This window comes from Mustela lutreola, chromosome 5, assembly GCF_030435805.1.
Source record: "Mustela lutreola isolate mMusLut2 chromosome 5, mMusLut2.pri, whole genome shotgun sequence".
Taxonomy (NCBI): Eukaryota; Metazoa; Chordata; class Mammalia; order Carnivora; family Mustelidae; genus Mustela; species Mustela lutreola.
Window position 1 is genome coordinate 64,748,995 of NC_081294.1, and position 20,208 is coordinate 64,769,202.

The window sequence follows — 20,208 nt, forward strand, 5'->3', positions numbered from 1 at the left end:
ACGGTGCGGACGGGTCAGAAGCGTAGAGGCGGCGGCAAAATGGCGGCGCCTGAGGAGCGGGATCTAACCCAGGAGCAGACAGAGAAGCTGCTGCAGTTTCAGGTAGCAGCGAGTACTCGGTGCAGCAAATGCCGCCACGGGCTGGGGAGTGGGCCCCTGGAGGAGCCCAGAACCTTCCTCAGATTGGGCCCGAGATTCTTCTCAGACCAGCGGCAGCCCCCTCCCCCCCAGACGCCAACTGCCCTGCTGCTCCCGGCCCCCGAGCCTCTGTTGGTCCCTGGCCTTCTAGCCAGGGTTGCGGCCCTCTCCTCTCCCCTCAGCGGGTCAGCTTCCCTGGTTTCCTTTAGCGGTACCCGTCCTCAACCATTCTTCCCAATCCGGTTACCCGTCGGACCTTCTCCGCCTTTCGACTCTAGATCTACCGAGATGCTTAATCCCTACCGCGTAGCTGGCCTCGTTTCGGGTCTCTGGGAAATCTACCAGCATCCCACGCTATTTCTACAAATATTTATTGATGGCTTCTTGGGTGCCTGGTGTCCTGTATTGGGCGCTGTGGTGGGGGAGGGGGCATACTTGGCCCCCACCCTAAAGGTGTGGGAGGACACCACATAAGGAAACAATGCAACAATTATAAGTGTCATCAGTGGCGTCTGACGGGGGTTTTTTACCCTGGGCTTATTCCTGGACTCACGTTCTTGACAGTTCTTGAGGTGGGTGGTAACTTGCAGAAATCTGCTTCCTTTTGGTGGTGGTTGTCATGTTAAAAACTTTTGGCACTAAGCTCTTAATTTCCGAGTTGGAGAATATGGTTGAAGGAGACCACTAGGGTGGGTAACCTTGGCTGTTTATTACTCTATGGATGCCAGTTTCCTTATTTCTAAAATACTTCTCTTTAAAAATGTCTACCCCCCCTAAGGATATTGTGGAGATCAAATGAGTTTTTGGATGTATGAAGGGCTTGTAAACTGAAATGTTGGTTCCCAAGCAGTATCGCTACCATTAATCATTAACTTAGGATAGAATTAAAGTTAGTGGTACACTTATTTCCTAATATAAAGTGTACAGAACATTCATTAATTCAGCGTTATTTACCAAGAACTTTAGTGCTCAGGCACTGCTAGTTCGGATGCCATTTATTGAGTACTTACAATGTTGTAAGTACTTGGCTAAACACATGGTGTACATGATCGCTTTAATTTTTTAATTTTTTGTTTTTAAAGATTTTATTTATTTATTTGACAGAGAGATCACAAGTGGGCAGAGAGAGAGAGGGGGAAGCAGACTCCCAGCCATGCAGAGAGCCTAATGTGGGGCTGGATCCCAGGACCCTGAGATCATGACCTGAGCCGAAGGCAGAGGCTTAATCCACTGAGCCACCCAGGTGCCCCACATGATCGCATTTAATACAACAACTCTATGAGACTCATGCTGTTACAATCCCTATTTTACAGATGGGGAATATGAAGCTTAAGAAGTAACATATTTAGGTTACACACCCAGTAAGTGGTGGTAGCAGATTTAAAGCCAGGTCCATCTTTCCAGAACTTTTCCTGAGCTCTTGTGTGCTGTACCACTTGTGTAAATATCAGTGTACAGCTGAGAGTGGAATGCAAATGTTGTGGTATGTCTTTTTTTTTTTTTAAACAAATTATCACTTTTCTGCACATTCCTTTATTAGATTTCACTATAATTTGAGGTTAATTTTTCTTTAAATTGAGCAGTGGGTTGGAAGTGTGTTAATGGAAAAGTGCTATTATAGAAACAGTTGACATTTGTTTGGAGTTTTGAGTAGAGAAATTGAAGACAGCAAATTAGGATCAGAGTGAATGAATATCAGACAACCAGCCTTCTCTCCCTGGTATACCCCTTATTTCAGAATTTGCTTAATTTGACAGGCCATTTTACCCCTTACACAGCTCTTTAAGGTAAGCTCCGAGAGTAAGTGTTACAAGGTGATGTGAGTTATATGTCATGATGTACTTAGTCTGATACTGGGAAGGCATGAATTTGTGGTAGTATTTCTGAGGTAAAGTTCATGGGTACCTCTCTTTTGTCTTCGTTGGGCATTTTTTTTTTTTAAAGATTTTATTTATTTATTTGACAGAGATCACAAGGAGGCAGAGAGACAGGCAGAGAGAGAGGAGGAAGCAGGCTCCCTGCTGAGCAGAGAGCCCGATTCGGGGCTCGATCCCAGGACCCTGGGATCATGACCTGAGCCGAAGGCAGAGGCTTTAACCCACTGAGCCACCCAGGTGCCCTCGTTGGGCATTTTTATCAGTAAGGGGTGAGTGGTAGGTTATTTAAAGTTGCATTAAGATTTCTTTGTGAGGGATGCTTGGGTGACTCAGTCAGTAGAGCATGTGACTCCTTATCTTAGGGTTGTGAGTTCAGGCCCCACACTGGGTGTAAAATTCAAAACAAAACAAAACAAAACAAAAACCAAAAAAGCAGATTGCTCTATGAAACTGGATTTACCAAGGCAAATGCATTTTTGTGTTCCTTAAGCAGTTGCTGGATGAGGTTCACCATTCAGTTGCCATTGAAAATTCTTTGAAACTTAGTAGGTGTCAAGCATTATACCAGGTATTTAATGTACCTTAACTCCTTTAAACCTCTTAATAACATTGTAAGGAATTAACCCTCATTCATTTTGTTAAAGAAGCAGGTTCTGAGAGGTCAAATAATTCACACTAGTTAAGTGGCAGAGATTTAGAAATCCATACCCATAACCGTCTTAGCTATAACCTATTGGAGAAGCAAGATACATACATACGTGAATAATGAGTATCCTGCAGTATATTAGTGCCCATGGTGTAAACAAAGTGCAATAGGAATTTAGGGAGAAAAAGGAGTATCCATGGAGGTGGGAAGAGGAGAGAAGAGAGAAGGATGACCTAGGAGTTAACCATTTATTAAGTATCTACTATACCTTAGGCATGGTGCTAGATAGGTAGTTGATAACTGTTACGCTTAATTCTCCCAGTAGACTTGTAAAGTGCCGTAGATGATATAGCTACTCTTAAGTGGTGAAACAGATCTATTGAAGTATTTGCCTAAGTTCATTAAGTTATTAAATAGTGAGAATGGAATTATATTTAGAAACCTGGTGGGCATGGGTCTGGGTCAGGCTTGAAGGTTCAGCTCTTCCCACTGTACTTTGCTAGTTTTGAAGGAGGAATAGAATTTGAGCAGGTGGTAGGCAGAAGGATGCTCAAAGCTGAAGAAATGGCTTGAGCAATGTATGAAGATGGAATAGTATGGCGTGTTGTGATGGATTTAGAGAATTGGAAGTGGAAAATAAGATTGGATAGGTAAATTAGAGCCAGATTTTGGAGGCCTTTCAAAGCTGTGCAGAACGGTTTAAAATTTGATCTGTACACATAGGGAGCCATCAGTTTTTTTCCCACTAGAGAGTAACATAACAGTAGGTTTCAGGTTTGCTTCACTAACGGTATGGAGTGTGTGCTTGGAATATCCCTAGGAGTCGCGACAGAACTGGGCGATACTGCTAGGAACTAGTTCTCAGTATGTTGCTTCATTTGATACATTGAAACTAGCAAAAGTGAAATATTTTTAGAAATCTTAGGTTTCCTCTGTCATGTTTTTTGTGATATGTGATTTGACTGGAACTCCCTAGAGTAGATTTATCACACTTACCAGTCCATTTGCTGTTTTCTAAGATTTTTTTTAGTTATCCTTTTCTCCTGTTTGTTTTGGAATCAATTGAGTATGAATAGCGAATGCACACATTTGTTTTAAGCTGTTTCAAATGGAGGAGAATAGGTCTTTAGAGTTAATGCAGGGTCGCCTTGGTGGCTCAGTTGCTTAAGTGTCTGCCTTTAGCTCAGGTTATGATCCCAAGGTCCTGGGATGGAGCTCTGCTTTGAGCTCCTTGCTCAGTGGGGAGCTTGCTTCTCCCTCTGCGTGACGTTCCCCCTGCTTGTGCGCGAATGTGCTCCCTCTCTGACAAATAAGTAGGTAAAATCTTTAAGGAAAAAAAATTAATGCAGGGGGATGCCTAGGTGGCTCAGTTGGTTGTGTCTGCCTTCAGCTCAAGTCATGGTCTCAGGGTCCTTGGATTGAGCCCCACATCAGGCTTCTTGCTCAGCTGGGAGTCTGCTTCTCTCTCTCCTTTGGCCCCTCTCTCCCACTCATGCTTTCTCTCTCACTCTTTCTCTCTCACTCAAGTAAATAAATAGAATCTTTAAAAAAGAAAGAAGGGGGCACCTGGGTGGCTCAGTGGGTTAAGCCACTGCCTTCGGCTCAGGTCATGATCTCAGGGTCCTGGGATCGAGTCCCGCGTCGGGCTCTCTGCTCAGCAGGGAGCCTGCTTCCTTCTCTCTCTCTCTCTGCCTGCCTCTCAGTGTACTTGTGATTTCTCTCTGTCAAATAAATAAATAAAATTTAAAAAAAAAAATAAATAAAATAAAAAATAAAAAAGAAAGAAGAATTAATGCAGGTATGGGTAAAGTTACTTTTACAGAAATCCATTTTCTCAAATTTCCAAATATAACAGATTCCCCTAGTGCCTTGGTTTACTGCTTCTAGGTTGCTGTTTAAACCCCTGGAGAAAGATGACACGGACAGAGAGAAGGGGCTAAAGGAGCTATATGTGTGGCCAGTGGAGGAAGAAATTATCCCTTTCTACTTTTGTACAGGTGTAAGAAATTTCTTTTCTTTTAAATGAATATTAGGGTATATGATCTTTATTCTTTTAAATTATAGAAAGTTAACCCTGAACTCTGGCCTGTAGAATCAAGCTTATAATACACTTGGAAAATCTTTTTGGCTTCATCTGACTCTTTTATTACCTAAAAGAAAAAGAATAACACAATGCTCTTTGTTAATGTATTTACAAAAAATCAGAGTGATCTGTGTGAAGTTTTTGACCAGGAACTTCGTATTGTAGGAAAACCATGAGCTTTGAAACTTGGGGCAAACCTGAATTAGCCTTTCAGCTTAGCTTCTCTTGAGTCCTGTGACCTTGGGCATGTTCCCATTTTCTTGAATCTTTCCTCCCCTATAAAATGGGGATACTATTACTTAGTTCACAGTGGTTTTTGTGTTTTTTTTACGTAAAAAAAAAAAAACCCCAAACTACCAAGTAATGCATACTTTATGGAAGTCAGTAACATAAAATCATAAAAGTGTAATTAAATGTAATCTTATTCCCCTTTCCTCATTCCCAGTTTGTTGTGTGTCATTGTATACTTTTTTCTTCTGCATATACAGATACACATAATTAATGTATAAGCTCTCTTACCCTTCACTTGGCTGATTAGTTGAAGCATGTGGCTTCTATTTCTTAAGATCTACTCTGTAATATGTCCAAGTAGTTTTGCTTTCACCAGTGGAGTTGTACTCTTGACAAAAGTCAGTTTTATTTTTAAAAAATTTTTCAAGATTATATTTATTTATTTATGAGAGAGCGCGTGTGCACATGCGAGCACATGCAGGCAGGGGGAGCAACAGAGGGAGAGGGAGAAGCAGGCTCCCTACTGAGCAGGGAGCCCCACATGGGGCTCAGTCCTGGGACCCCAGGATCATGACCTGAGCCGAAGGCAGATGCTTAACCAACTGAACCATCCAGGCACCTCAAAAGTCAGTTGTATTTGCTCCCAAATCATTGTGTGCTGGTTATATTTGTCATAAAAATATAATTCATAAACAATTTAAGCATCAGTGTGAGAGGTTTTTTTTTTTTTAATCTGAAAGCTAAAGTAAATGCTTTGGGAAAGATCTATAGGGTCAAGTTGCTAGAATATTGTTCAGTTAGGTGTGGGCAAGATAGATACATAGATAACTTTGGGAAAAAAATCATTGAGATTCAGTATTGTGCACTTAATTCTTGTCAAGTGTTTGGAGTTGTTCCACTCCAAGAAATTAAATCAGTGTCTTATGGATATGGTTTATGCTAGAAAGACTCCACAAAGAATGCTGGTGGACCCATGCCCTTAAGAAAGGGTAGGCTTTCATCAAAAAATTGCTGCATAGATGTGTATGCTTTATGTTTTAAATGAAATATATGTGTATGAAATGTTTTTATTCCTCACTTTAAGTGACTTTTTATTTTATTTTTTTAAAGATTTTTATTTATTTGTTTATTTGTTTGTTTGAGAGAAAGAGAGAGAGAGATCACAAGTAGATAGAGAGGCAGGCAGAGAGAGAGAGAGAGAGAGGGATGCAGGCTCCCTGCCAAGCAGAGAGCCCGATGATCCCGAGATCATGACCTGAGCTGAAGACAGAGGCTTAACCCACTGAGCCACCCAGGCACCCTTAAGTGACTTTTTAAATTAATTGACTAGTAAGTCTTATTTTCATTGGATAAGAGCTTCTGCTGTCTCTGTCTTAATAGAGGTAGGATCATATAATTATTAAAGTTAGCATAGTAAGTTGTCATGAAGACAGGCTGTGAAGTAAGACAGCCTAGTTTTGAATCCTAGCTTCTCCAGTTAATAACTTTGTCACCTTGGGCAAGTTACTTAGCCTTTCTACTTTAGTTTCTTCATGTGTGCAGTTGCTAGCTATATTACCTACTGCAAGGTGTTGTTTCAGTAATTAATGTTAATATATATAAAGCCCTGGCAAATATTAAGTGCTTGAATGTTAAACATTATTGTAGTTATTACTTTTTGGTTTTAAAAAAATTAAGGGACAATCACGTTGTTTTCATTTTTTGGTTTCATACAGCTAATGTCACAGTGAATATTCTTGTCCACAAACATTTATCCCATTCTCAATAAACTTTTTCAGGACCTGTTATGTGCTAGTATAGTTTTAGGCACAGGATATAAGGGAATATTAAATATAGTTCCTACACTTGTAGAGTTAACATTCTAGTGGGAGAGACAAAGAGTCTAAATAAATGGAATGAATATAGGCTGTGTTAGATGGTGATAAATGCTATGGAGAGAAATAAACAGAATTTTGGGGGGGGTGTTTAACTTTTTTTTTTTTTTTTTTTTTAAAGATTTATTTATTGGGCACCTTGGAGGCTCAGTCATTTAAGCGTCTGCTTTGGGCTTGGGTCATGATCTCAGGGTTCTGGGATCGAGCCCCGCATCAGGCTCCCAGCTCAGCGGTGAGTCTGCTTCTCTCTCTTCTTCTGTGATCTCTCTCACTATCTCTTAAATAAATAAAATCTTTTTTTAAAAAGATTTATTTATTTTAGAAAGAGGGAGGGAGAGAGGTAGAGATCATGCTGCCTGAGCAGGGGAGGGACAGAGGGAGAGAGAGAGAGAAACTTAAGCATTGACTCCCTGCTGAACCTGGAGCCAGAGTTGGGGCTCCATCCCAGGACCCTGAGATCATGACCTGAGCTGAACTCAAGAGCTGGCCACTTAATCAGCTTAATCAATTGAGCCACCCAAGGGCCTGGGGAGTGGGATAGTGGGGTGTTTAATTTTAAATAGGATTATCAAGGAAAGGCCTCGAGGAGAGTATATCAGTTATGTGAAAACCTAAAGGTTAAGTACCAAAGAAATCATGTGAGTGCTTAGGGGAAGAGGATTCCAGATAGAGGGAATAAAGCATGTAAGAGTCCTAAAGCATAGCCTCAAGGGACCTTGTCCAGGAATGGCAAGGAGGACAGTGTGGCTAGTACCAAGGAAGGGAGGGAGGAAGGAAGAAAGTAGTAGGAGACAGGGTTAGGGAGTTAAAGGCAGGGCTAATTCACAAATGGCCTTGTAGGCTATTGTAAGGATTTTGGCTTTAACTCTGAAGCAAGGTGGATTTTGAGTGATGACAGGATTTATGATTTATTAGGGTCACTCTGGCTGTTTTCTTGAAGATACCCTCAAGGAAGGTAAGGGAGGAGTAGGGAGATCAGTTAGGAGATCTTTGCAGTGATGCAAGACTGCTTGAACCAGGATGAAGTAGGAAAGTAATCATGAGGAGTAGTTGGATTCTGAATATATTTTGAAGATAAAGTGGATGGGATTTTCCTAAGGGGTTGTATGTGAATGGAGAGAGAAAGGAAGAAAGTAAAGATATCTCAGCTTTTTGACTTAAGTAACTAGAAATGGAAGAGTCATTAACTGGGATAAGGAGGGCTATGGGAGGACCACGTTTGGGTGTGGGGGTGAGATGAGTAACTCAGTTTTGGTCATGTAAAGTTTGAGGTTTCTGTTAGACATCAAGTGAAGATGTCTAACTGTATATACTAGTACTGAGGGCAGGAGAATAATCTAGGCTAGCAATATAAATTTGGAAATCATCTGTATGTAGAAAATATTTAAAGCCCTGAAACTGTTTGAAGTCATCTGTAGAGCAAGAATACATAAAGAAATTTTGAGATTTGAAGGTATTTTTGATATTATGTGGTCACTTATTTATTGAGTGTTTACAGTTGACCCTTGAACAACATGGGTTTGAACTTAAAAGTGGTTTTTTCCCTAATAAATACAGCACTGTAAATATATTTTCTCTTACCATTTTCTTAATAACATTTGCCTTCTCTAGCTTACTTTATTTTACAAGTATATAATACAAACCTACAGAATACATGTTAACCAACTGTGTTATCAGTAAGGTTTCTGTTCAACAGTAGGCTATTAGTAGGTAAGTTTGGGGAGTCAAAAGTCATACTTGATTTTCAGCTGCATGGAACTCAGTGCTCCTCACTTCCATGTTGTTCAGGTGTTTACTGTATTCTGTCCACAGTGCTGTAGATCCATTGTGTTATTGATTACTCTCAAAAAAATAAATGGTGTAGGTTCTGATATTGGTGAGTAAACTAAAATTAGTACTTAATTTACCTAAGGTTAGTAGCAACAAGCTTAGATTTGAATCTAGAACTCTGGATTCTTTCCTCCTCTTTCCTAGCATTGCCTCTCCAGCATTAGGTATTGATTTGTTTTCAAGTACAGGTAAATGACTAGGACCAATAACAATAGCTATGTGGTAGGGTTTTTTGTTTTTGTTTTTGTTTTTCTTAAGATTTCTTGATCTGAGAGAGAGTTTGTGTGCAGTGATGGGAGGGGTAGAGGGAGATGGAGAGAGAAGCTCAGGCAGACTCCAAACTGAGTGCAGGGCTGGACATGGGGCTCGATCCCATCACCCTGAGATCATGAGCTGATATCAAGAGTCAGCCACTTAACCTTTGCTCTGTGGTAGTTTTAAGAAAGCAAACACAACAAAGCAAGTCAAAAATATGGTACTAATTCTGGATATCATCACTCAGGATAAAAGTGGACTTGTTAACCAGAAAGAAAGAAGAATCTCAAAAGGGGAAATGAATGAAGAGGACAGTTTTCCCACTCCCATACTTACAGATCTGAGAGAGAAAATGATAGAAGACTTCAAAGGAAGAAGTATCTTCAGAGAAAAGCCAGGTTTCAGTTAGACAATGAAAGTGAAGGAAATGTTCGGAGACATAGTTATGGATATAGGGGATATTGCTGGTATAGCAGACCTTTTATTTCTGTAGAACAGAATCCTGGTGCTACTGGTTCAAAACAAATGTACTTTTTATGTTTTGGTAGCTCCTGTCAGACTGTTTTCCAGAGAGGTTTTTTTTTTTTTTTTTTAAAGATTTTATTTATTTATTTGTAAGAGAGAGAGAGTGAGAGCGAGCACAGGCAGACAGAGTGGAAGGCAGAGTCAGAGGGAGAAGCAGGCTCCCTGCGGAGCAAGGAGCCTGATGTGGGACTCGATCCCAGGACGCTGGGATCATGACCTGAGCCGAAGGCAGCCGCTTAACCCACTGAGCCACCCAGGTGTCCCTAAAGTTCTTGTTTTAATTTTGCACTTTTAGTGGTAGTGGTGGTTGCAGATTTTGGTTTTGGTTTTCAGTCAAGTTTAAATGACTTGTTTTAAGCTATTTCTAATAGGAAAATTAGGAGAGAATAAGGAACTTCAGGGCAGGGATTGGCCTTTTGGCCTCTTTTTTTTTTTTAAAAGATTTTATTTATTTGTCAGAGCAGAAGCAGGGGGAGCAGCAGGCAGAGGAAGAAAGCAGGCTCCCCACTGAGAAAGGAGCCTGATATAGGACTCAATCCTAGGACCTAAGATCATGACCTGAGCCGAAGGCTGACCCTTAATGGCCTGAGCCACCCAGGTGTCCCCCAGTCTCTATTTTTTAAGAGATAATGTCAGTGTCCCTAGGTGTATGAGAGGTTTGTAGAGTAAAAATGCTTATTTGAAGATTGAATCCCATTCCATAAACTTCTGATTACTGATAGATTGAGCTTTTTTTTTTTTAATTTTGTAAAGATTATTTATTTATTTATTTGACAGGCAGAGATCACAAGTAGGCAGAGAGGCAGGCAGAGAGAGAGGGGGAAGCAGGCTTCCTGCTGAGCAGAGAGGCCAATGCGGGGCTTGATCCCAGGACTCTGGGATCATGACCTGAGCCGAAGGCAGAGGCTTTAACCCACTGAGCCACCCAGGCACCCCTAGATTGAGCTTCTTCTGGTTATTTACACTTACTGTGTAAATTGCCTGCTTATCCTTTCTTCATTTACTGTTGGATTATTTGACATTTTATTATCAATTTGTAGTTCTTTATATAAAAAGGGATATTGGTCACATACTGCAAATATTTTTCATGATCTCTTTCATCTTTTATTTTGTTATCTTTACACTTGTTTAAATTGTTACCAAGTTGACATTTCTTTTCCTTATGGCTTTTGGTTTTTCGGTTCTTTTTAAGAATGCTTGCACTTAATGAAGTTATACAAACGTTCTCTTTTGCTTTCTTCAAAATGTTTCATGGTTTTCTTTCTTCCTTTTTTTTTTTCTCAAGATTTTATTTATTTATTTGACAGACAGAGACCACAAGTAGGCAGAGAAGCAGGCCAAGAGAGAGGAGGAAGCAGGCAGGCGGCCCGCTGGGCAGAGAGCCCGATGTGGGGCTCTATCCCAGGACCCTGGGATCATGACCTGAGCTGAAGGCAGAGGCTTTAACCCACTGAGCTACCTAGGTGCCCCCATAGTTTTCTTTTTCTTTTTCTTTTTCTTTTTTTTTTTTTTAAGATTTTTATTTATTTATTTGAGAGAGAGACAGTGAGAGAGAACATGAGCGAGGAGAAGGTCAGAGAGAGAAGCAGACACCCCGTGGAGCTGGGAGCTGGATGTGGGATTCAGTCCCTGGACTCCGGGATCATGACCTGAGCCAAAGGCAGTCCAACCAACTGAGCCACACAGGCATCCCATGGTTTTCTTTTTAAAATCAGATCTTTAATCCATGTGGAACTTTATCTTTTGTATATATAAGAACCTAACTTTACTTTCTTCCACTGGAGATTATAGGTTAGCTGAATAATCCATCCCTTCCCCCACTGTGAGTAGTCCTCTTTATCATACTGTATTCTGTTTCACTAATTTGTCTGCTGGTACCATTACTTGATTAATAACAGTGGGCTTTCACTAAGTTTTAATATCTGATAGGATAGGATTCCTTCCTATTTATTTATTTTTTGACAAATTATTGGTAATTCTTACAAGGTTTTTTATATACTTTTTTTTTTAAAGAGTTACTTATTTTTAGAGAGAGCACATGGAGGGGTAAAGGGGGAGGGATAGAGAGAGTCTTAAGTAGACTCTGTGCTAAATGTGGAGCCAGATATGGGACTCGATCTCATGACCCTGAGATCAGGACCTGAGCCAAAATCAAGAGTCTGGATGCTTAACTGACTGTGCCACCCAGGTTCCTCTTTATATACATTTAAGAGTCATTTTGTGCTGTTGCTGGATTATTGGAATGGCCTAAAATGTGTATATTAATTTGGAACTGGTTGACATTCAGGAACGGGTACATCTCTTTATTCAGATGTGTCACATATCCTTTAAAATGTTTTTTTGTAAATTTCTTCATCTAGATTTTGTATGTTCCTTATTAAATTTAGTCATAGGTATTTTATAGTTTTGGTCATCCTTGGATATAGAACATTCCTTTATTCTAAATGGTTACTGATAGATATTCAGTGATATTCAGTAGATATTCAGTGCTGTTGAATTTTGCACATTTTGCACATTTATCTTAAGTTTTTGGTTCTTTTATCTAATTTCTTGTCATGTTTTCTGATCATTACTAATAGTTTTCTAATTTGATCTCTTGGGCTCTTTTTTTAAAATAACAATTTTAGGGGTGCCTGGGTAGCTCAGTGGGTTAAAGCCTCTGCCTTCGGCTCAGGTCATGATCCCAGGGTCCTGGGATCGAGCCCCGCATCGGGCTCTCTGCTCAGCGGGGAGCCTGCTTCCCTCTCTCTCTCTCTGCCTGCTTCTCTGCCTACTTGTGATCTCTGTCTGTCAAATAAATAAATAAAATCTTAAAAAAAAAATAACAATTTTATTGAGCAATAATTCACATACCATAAATTAACCCTTTTAAAATACACAGTTCAGTGATTTTTAGTATATTTAGAGAGTTGTGCAACCATTACCAGTATTTACTTCTCAGTCATTTTTATCATACCCATCAGAAAACTGTGCCTATTAACAGTCAACAAGATTCATCCATGTTGTAGCTTTTTTTTTTTTTTTTTAAGATTTTATTTATTTATTTATTTGTCAGAGGGAGAGAGAGAGAGAGCAAGTGCACAAACAGGCAGAGTGGCAGGCAGAGGCAGAGAGATTCCGGCTCCCTGTGGAGCAAGGAGCCTGATGTGGGACTCAATCCCAGAACCCTGGGATCATGACCTGTGCCAAAGGCAGTAGCTTAACCGACTGAGCCACCCAGGTATCCCATGCTGTAGCCTTTATTTATTTATTTATTTAATTGTATTTTTATTTTTTATTTTTTATAAACATATAATATATTTTTATCCCCAGGTGTACAGGTCTGTGAATCGCCAGGTTTACACAGTTCACAACACTCACATAGCACATACCCTCCCCAGTGTCCATAACCCTACCCCCTCTCCCAACCCTCCTCCCCCAGCAACCCTCAGTTTGTTTTGTGAGATTAAGAGTCACTTATGGTTTGTCTCCCTCCCTATCCCATCTTGTTTCATTTATTCTTCTACCCTCTTAACCCCCCATGTTGCATCTCCACTTCTTCATATCAGGGAGATCATATGATAGTTGGCTTTCTCTGATTGACTTATTTTGCTAAGCGTGATACCCTCTAGTTCCATCCACATCGTCGCAAATGGCAAGATTTCATTTCTTTTGATGGCTGCATAGTATTCCATTGTGTATATATACCACATCTTCTTTATCCTTCTTTATCCTTAATTTCTCTTATCTGTTGATGGACATCTAGGTTCTTTCCATAGTTTGGCTATTGTAGACATTGCTGCTATAAACATTCGAATGCACATGCCCCTTTGGGTCACTACGTTTGTATCTTTAGGGTAAATACCCAGTAGTGCAATTGCTGGGTCCTAGGGTAGTTCTATTTTCAACATTTTGAGGAACCTCCATGCTGTTTTCTAGAGTGGTTGCACCAGCTTGCATTCCCACCAACAGTGTAGGAGGGTTCCCTCTCTCTGCATCTGTCATTTCCTGACTTGTTAATTTTAGCCATTCTGACTAGTGTGAGGTGATATCTCATTGTGGTTTTGATTTGTATTTCCCTGATGCCGAGTGATATGGAGCACTTTTTCATGTGTCTGTTGGCCATCTGGATGTCTTCTTTGCAGAAATGTCTGTTATGTCCTCTGCCCATTTCTTGATTGGATTATTTGTTCTTTGGGTGTTGAGTTTGGTAAGTTCTTTATAGATTTTGGACACTAGCCCTTTATCTGATATGTCATTTGCAAATATCTTCTCCCATTCTGTCAGTTGTCTTTTGGTTTTGTTAACTGTTTCCTTTGCTGTGCAAAAGCTTTTGATCTTGATGAAATCCCAGTAGTTCATTTTTGCCCTTGCTTCCCTTGCCTTTGGCGATGTTCCTAGGAAGATGTTGCTGTGGCTGAGGTCAGAGAGGTTACTGCCTGTGTTCTCCTCAAGGATTTTGATAGATTCCTTTCTGACATTGAGGTCCTTCATCCATTTTGAGTCTATTTTCGCGTGTGGTGTAAGGAAATGGTCCAATTTCATTTTTCTGCATGTGGCTGTCCAATTTTCCCAGCACCATTTATTGAAGAGGCTGTCTTTTTTCCATTGGACATTCTTTCCTGCTTTGTCAAAGATTAGTTGACCATAGAGTTGAGGGTCTATTTCTGGGCTCTCTATTCTGTTCCATTGATCTGTGTGTCTGTTTTTGTGCTAGTACCATGCTCTCTTGATGATGACAGCTTTGTAATAGAGCTTGAAGTCCGGAATTGTGATGCCACCAACTTTGGCTTTTTTTTTCAATATTCCTTTGGCTATTTGAGGTGTTTTCTGGTTCCATATAAATTTTAGGATTATTTGTTCCATTTCTTTGAAAAAAATGGATGGTATTTTGATAGGAATTGCATTAAATGTGTAGAATGCTTTAGGTAGCATAGACATTTTCACAATATTTATTCTTCTAATCCAGGAGCATGGAACATTTTTCCATTTCTTTGTGTCTTCCTCAGTTTCTTTTATGAGTACTTTACAGTTTTCTGAGTATAGATTCTTAGCCTCTTTGGTTAGGTTTATTCCTAGGTATCTTATAGTTTTGGGTGCAGTTGTAAATGGGATTGACTCCTTAATTTCTCTTTCTTCTGTCTTGTTGGTGTAGAGAAATTCAACTGATTTCTGTGCATTGATTTTATATCCTGACACTTTACTGAATTCCTGTATGAGTTAGTAGTTTTGGAGTGGAGTCTTTTGGGTTTTCCACATATAGTATCATATCATCTGCAAAGAGTGATAGTTTGACATCTTTGCCGATTTGGATGCGTTTAATTTCCTTTTGTTGTCTGATTGCTGAGGCTAGGACTTCTAGTACTATGTTGAATAGTAGTGGTGATAATGGACATCCCTGCCATGTTCCTGACCTTAGCGGAAAAGCTTTCAGTTTTTCTCCATTGGGAATGATATTTGCGGTGGGTTTTTCATAGATAGTTTTGACAGTATTTAAGTATGTGCCCTCTATCCCTACACTTTGAAGAGTTTTGATCAGGAAGGGATGCTGTACTTTGTCAAATGCTTTTTCAGCATCTATTGAGAGTATCATATGGTTCTTGTTCTTTCTTTTATTAATGTGTTGTATCACATTGATTGATTTGCGGATGTTGAACCAGCCTTGCAGCCCTGGAATAAATCCCCCTTGGTCGAGGTGAATAATCCTTTTAATGTACTGTTGAATCCTATTGGCTAGTATTTTGGTGAGAATTTTCGCATCTGTGTTCATCAAGGGTATTGGTCTATAGTTCTCTTTTTTTGATGGGATCCTTTTCTGGTTTTGGGATCAAGGTGATGCTGGCCTCATAAAATGAGTTTGGAAGTTTTCCTTCCATTTCTATTTTTTGGAACAGTTTCAGGAGAATAGGAATTAGTTCTTCTTTAAATGTTTGGTGGAAATCCTCCGGGAAGCCATCTGGCCCTGGGCTTTTATTTGTTTGGAGATTTTTGATGACTGTTTCAATCTCCTTACTGGTTATGGGTCTGTTCAGGTTTTCTATTTCTTCCTGGTTCGGTTGTGGTAGTTGATATGTCTCTAGGAATGCATCCATTTCTCCCAGATTGTCAAATTTATTGGCGTAGAGTTGCTCATAGTATGTTCTTATAATTGTCTGTATTTCTTTGGTGTTAGTTGTGATCTCTCCTCTTTCATTCATGATTTTATTTATTTGGGTTCTTTCTCTTTTCTTTTTGATAAGTCTGGCCAGTGGTTTATCAGTCTTATTAATTCTTTCAAAGAACCAGCTCCTAGTTTCGTTGATTTGTTCTTTTGTTTTTTTGGTTTCTATTTCATTGATTTCTGTTCTGATCTTTATGATTTCTCTTCTTCTGTTGGGTTTAGGGTTTCTTTCTTTATTGTTGTTTCTCTGGCTCCTTTACGTGTAGAGTTAGGTTGTGTACTTGAGACATTTCTTGTTTCTTGAGAAAGGCTTGTACCGCTATATATTTTCCTCTCAGGATGGCCTTTGTTGTGTCCCACAGATTTTGAACCGTTGTGTTTTCATTATCATTTGTTTCCATGAATTTTTTCAATTCTTCTTTAATTTCCTGGTTGACCCATTCATTCTTTAGAAGGATGCTGTTTAGTCTCCATGTATTTGGGTTCTTTCCAAATTTCCTCTTGTGACTGAGTTCTAGCTTCAGAGCATTGTGGTCTGAAAATATGCAGGGAATGATCCCAGTCTTTTGATACTAGTTGAGACCTGATTTAGGACCGAGGATGTGATCTGTTCTGGAGAATGTTCCATGTGCACTAGAGAAGAATGTGTATTCTCTTGCTTTGGGATGAAATGTTCTGAATATATCTGTGATGTCCATTTGGTCCAGTGTGTCATTTAAGGCCTTTATATCCTTGTTGATCATTTGCTTGGATGATCTGTCCATTTCAGTGAGGGGAGTGTTAAAGTCCCCTACTATTATTGTATTATTGTCGATGTGTTTCTTTGATTTTGTTATTAATTGGTTTATATAGTTGGCTGCTCCCACATTAGGGGCATAGATATTTAAAATTGTTAGATCTTCTTGTTGGACAGACCCTTTGTGTATGATATAGTGTTCTTCTTCATCTCTTATTATAGTCTTTGACTTAAAATCTTGTGTTTAGGGATTGCTGCTGCTTTTTAAAATTTGTCTTATAAATATTTACATATTATAAATATGTAAAATAAATATAGATTTATGAATATGTTTTTTAAAAGATTTTATTTACTTGAGAGAGGGCAAGAACACAAGAAAGGGGAGGAGTCAGAGGGAGAAGCAGACTCCCCTCTGAGGAGGGAGCCCCATTATGGAACTCAGTCCTGGGACTCCAGGATCATAACCTGAGCTGAAGGCAGTCACTTAACCAACTGAGCCACCCAGGTTCCCTATGAATATGCTCATAAAGAAATCTAGCTTCTATTCCTCTTTCTTTTTTTTTTAAGATATTTTATTTATTTGTTTGAGGGAGAGTACAAGCTGGGGGAGGGAGAGGGACAAGCAGACTCCACGCTGAGCATGGAGCCCCATATGGGGATCGATCCCATGACCCTAAGATTACAACGTGAGCAGAAATCAAGAGTCAGTCACTTAACCCATTGAGCCACCCAGGGGCCTCAAGATGTTTAATATTTTTTTGGGTGGGGGAGCAAGAACACGTGTATATGAGGAGGTGGGGCATAAGAAAAGGAAGCTAGAATCTTAAGCAGACTGCCCTCTGAACATGGAGTCCAGTCTGATGTGGGGGTACTCGATCTCATGACCCTCAGATCACAAGCTGAAACCAACAGAGGGTCTGTTAACAGTTACTGCGTGCACCCCCCCCCCCCCACTGCCTGCCATTCTCCATCTTATTTTTATACCTATTATCTCCTGGTAGTTCTTGCATAGCATTGTAGGGAATTACTTCTCTTTCATATTTATAGCCGTGTGATACTCTGTTATATGGATATACCATGATTTGGCCCCCTGTTGATGGATCTTTGGGTTATTTTTTATCTTTACCTGTTACAAATAGTAGGGCAATAAGTACTGTTATGCATGACATTATGTTTTTGCTAATGCATCTATGGGAGAGCTTCCTGGAAAGCTTTCTGGCTCAAAGGTTAGATGCTTATGTGTGTATATCTGAACATGTAACTGTTAGATTTTGTCAGATTTTCCTCTATGAGGGTTGTACTATTTTGTGCTCCCATGAACAATGTATGAGGCCCCTAAGAGCCTTACCAACAGTGTGTTGTCAAACTCTGTATAGTTTTTGTTTTCTGTCAATTTGTTGTCCTTTTTCTTATCTATCTTTATAAACTATGTTAAGAATATTAACCTGTCTGTGAAATAAATTATCAATATTATTCCTAGGTCTTTCACTTTGCATATGGTATTTATTGCCATACACAAGGTTTTGGGGCAGAGTGGGGGCTATACTTCGAGTATTTCTGTAAACCTTTTAAGAAATAATGTCTGTGGGGTGCCTGGCTAGCTTAGTCAGTTAAGCATCTGCCTTAGGCTCAGCTCATGATCTCAGGGTCCTGAGATTGAGCCCACCACATCAGGCTCCCTGATCAGCAGAGAGTCTGCCTCTCCCTCTCCCTCTGACCGTCCTCCCTGCTTGTGTGCACTCTCTCATTCTCTCTCTCTCTGTCTCAAATAAATAAATCTTTTTTTAAATGCCTGTTTTTAAATTTTTAAAAGATTATTTATTTGTCAAAGAGAGAGTGCCCAGCAGGGGGAGCAGCAGGCAGAGGGGGAAGCAGACTCCCTGCCAAGTAAGGAGCCCAATGCGGAACTCTATCCCAGGACCCTGGGCTCATGACCTGAGCTGATGACAGATGCTTAACTGACTGAGATACCCAGGCATCCCAAAATGCTTGTTTAAAAACAAAATAAAACCCTCTCAAATAAAGGTGCCCTTTGGGGATTTTTTTTAAGTCTTTATTTTAGGGGCACCTGGGTGGCTCAGTTGTTAAGTGTCTGTCTTTGGCTCAGGTCATGATCCCAGGGTCCTGGGATTGAGCCCCACATTGGGCTCCCTGTTTAGTGGGAAGCCTGTTTTCCCCTCTTCCATTCTCTCTGCTTGTGTTCCCTCTTCTGCTGTCTCTCTCTCTGTCAAATAAATAAAATCTTTAAAAAAAAAAAAAGTATTTGAGTATGTGTAAGTTCCTAATGAAATTAAAGAAATATCACAGGGATCAAAACTACAGCATAGGGAATATAGTCATTAGAATTGTACTCTTGTATGGTAGTATGGTGATGGATGGTAGCTACACTTGTGGTGAGCATAGGAGAATGTATAGACTTGTTGAATCACTATCTTATGCACCTGAAACTAATGTTAAATTGTGTGTCAGCTATTCTTCAGAATAAATAAATAAAAGGAACTAAGTACTAAAAAAAAAAAAATTACAGAGAAGTCAAACAAAAAAATCCACTATCCTCAGTTAACCCTCTAATATATCTGCATTGCCTCTACCCTAGTGTACACTCTAGTTTTCCTTTGGATATTTCAGTAACGTTATATTGGTGCCCTTAGTTTCAGATCTCTTTTTCAACTTCAGCTTTCCTACTTTTTCCAGAACAATTTTTTAACAAACATTTCATGTCACTCTCTTAAGACTTTTTTATTCGCTTTGCATTGATCAAAACTGCATAAGTAAATTTTTTTTTTTTTAAGATTCTATTTATTTGATAAAGAGCAACACAGGGAACACTAGGAGAGGGAGAAGCAGGTTTCCCACTGAGCAGGGAGCCTGATATGGGCCTCGCAATCCCAGGGCACTGGGCGTGAGCCAAAGGCAGACGCCCAACGAATGAGCCACCTAGGTGCCCTGCATAAATCTTTAAATCTCCTGAGCTGACCCATACTTTACTGTCCAACCCGATAATTAAAGATTTTATTTATTTATTATTTTTTAAGATTTTATATATTTGACAGAGAGAGATCACAAGTAGGTAGAGAGGCAGGCAGAGAGAGAGGAGGGGAAGCGGGCTCCCTGCTGAGCAGAGAGCCTGATGTATGGGGCTCAATCCCAGACCCTGAGACCATGACCTGAGCTGAAGGCAGAGGCTTAACCCACTGAGCCACCCAGGCACCCCTAAAAGATTTTATTTTTAAGTAATCTCTACACCGGATGCGGGACTTGAATTTACAACCCTGAGATCAAGAGTTGCATGCTTTACCCATTGTGCTAGCTAAACTGCCGCATATCCTTTTCCTTTTCTATTCCAATGATACTTTGTAGACTTTCTAGTTCCCCTAATGTAACATTCTTTTTCAGGTACCTCCATACCTAATCATCCCTTGCTCTGAAACACTATCTTCTGCTAATTTTCAGTTTGGAATTTTGTGTCTTCCTTTGCATTTTCTCCTAGTCCCCTGAAAGATTTAAGGATTATTTTAGCACTGGTGTGTTGTCAATACAGTCATGTATATGTCATTTTACTCCACAAAATTACTGGGGATTGGGACTTTGATTTCTTTGATGTACTTGCTGCAGGACAGTTGCTGAATTAATATTTTTTGAATGAGTTGAGTAATTCACCAGAAATCTCACTTAACCAGAGGGGGTTTGTTCCAATTGTTCTTAATGCTTTTTTCTCTCTCCCTCCCTTTTATTGAAGTATTTCCAATAGTATTAGGTATTCCATTTTTAGGAGAAAGGGGAAAACAAAAAAATCTAGTTAGTCATATTCTCATCTTTGCAGCATGGTAAAGAGGAAAGTCCTAACATTCTCATTTTTAATGTTTCCTCCATG

The 20,208-nt window shown here is 39.8% G+C and overlaps 1 protein-coding gene across 1 annotated transcript in view; it reads left to right on the forward strand.

Annotated features, from left to right (window-relative positions):
* FAF2 (Fas associated factor family member 2) overlaps nucleotides 1-20,208 on the forward strand; it is a 64,136-nt gene continuing 43,928 nt past the window's right edge. Inside the window, exon 1 of the mRNA XM_059174358.1 lies at nucleotides 1-102. Within this exon, the coding sequence (XP_059030341.1) occupies nucleotides 40-102 (63 nt within the window). The 5' untranslated portion in view covers nucleotides 1-39. The remainder of the gene's footprint in view (nucleotides 103-20,208) is intronic.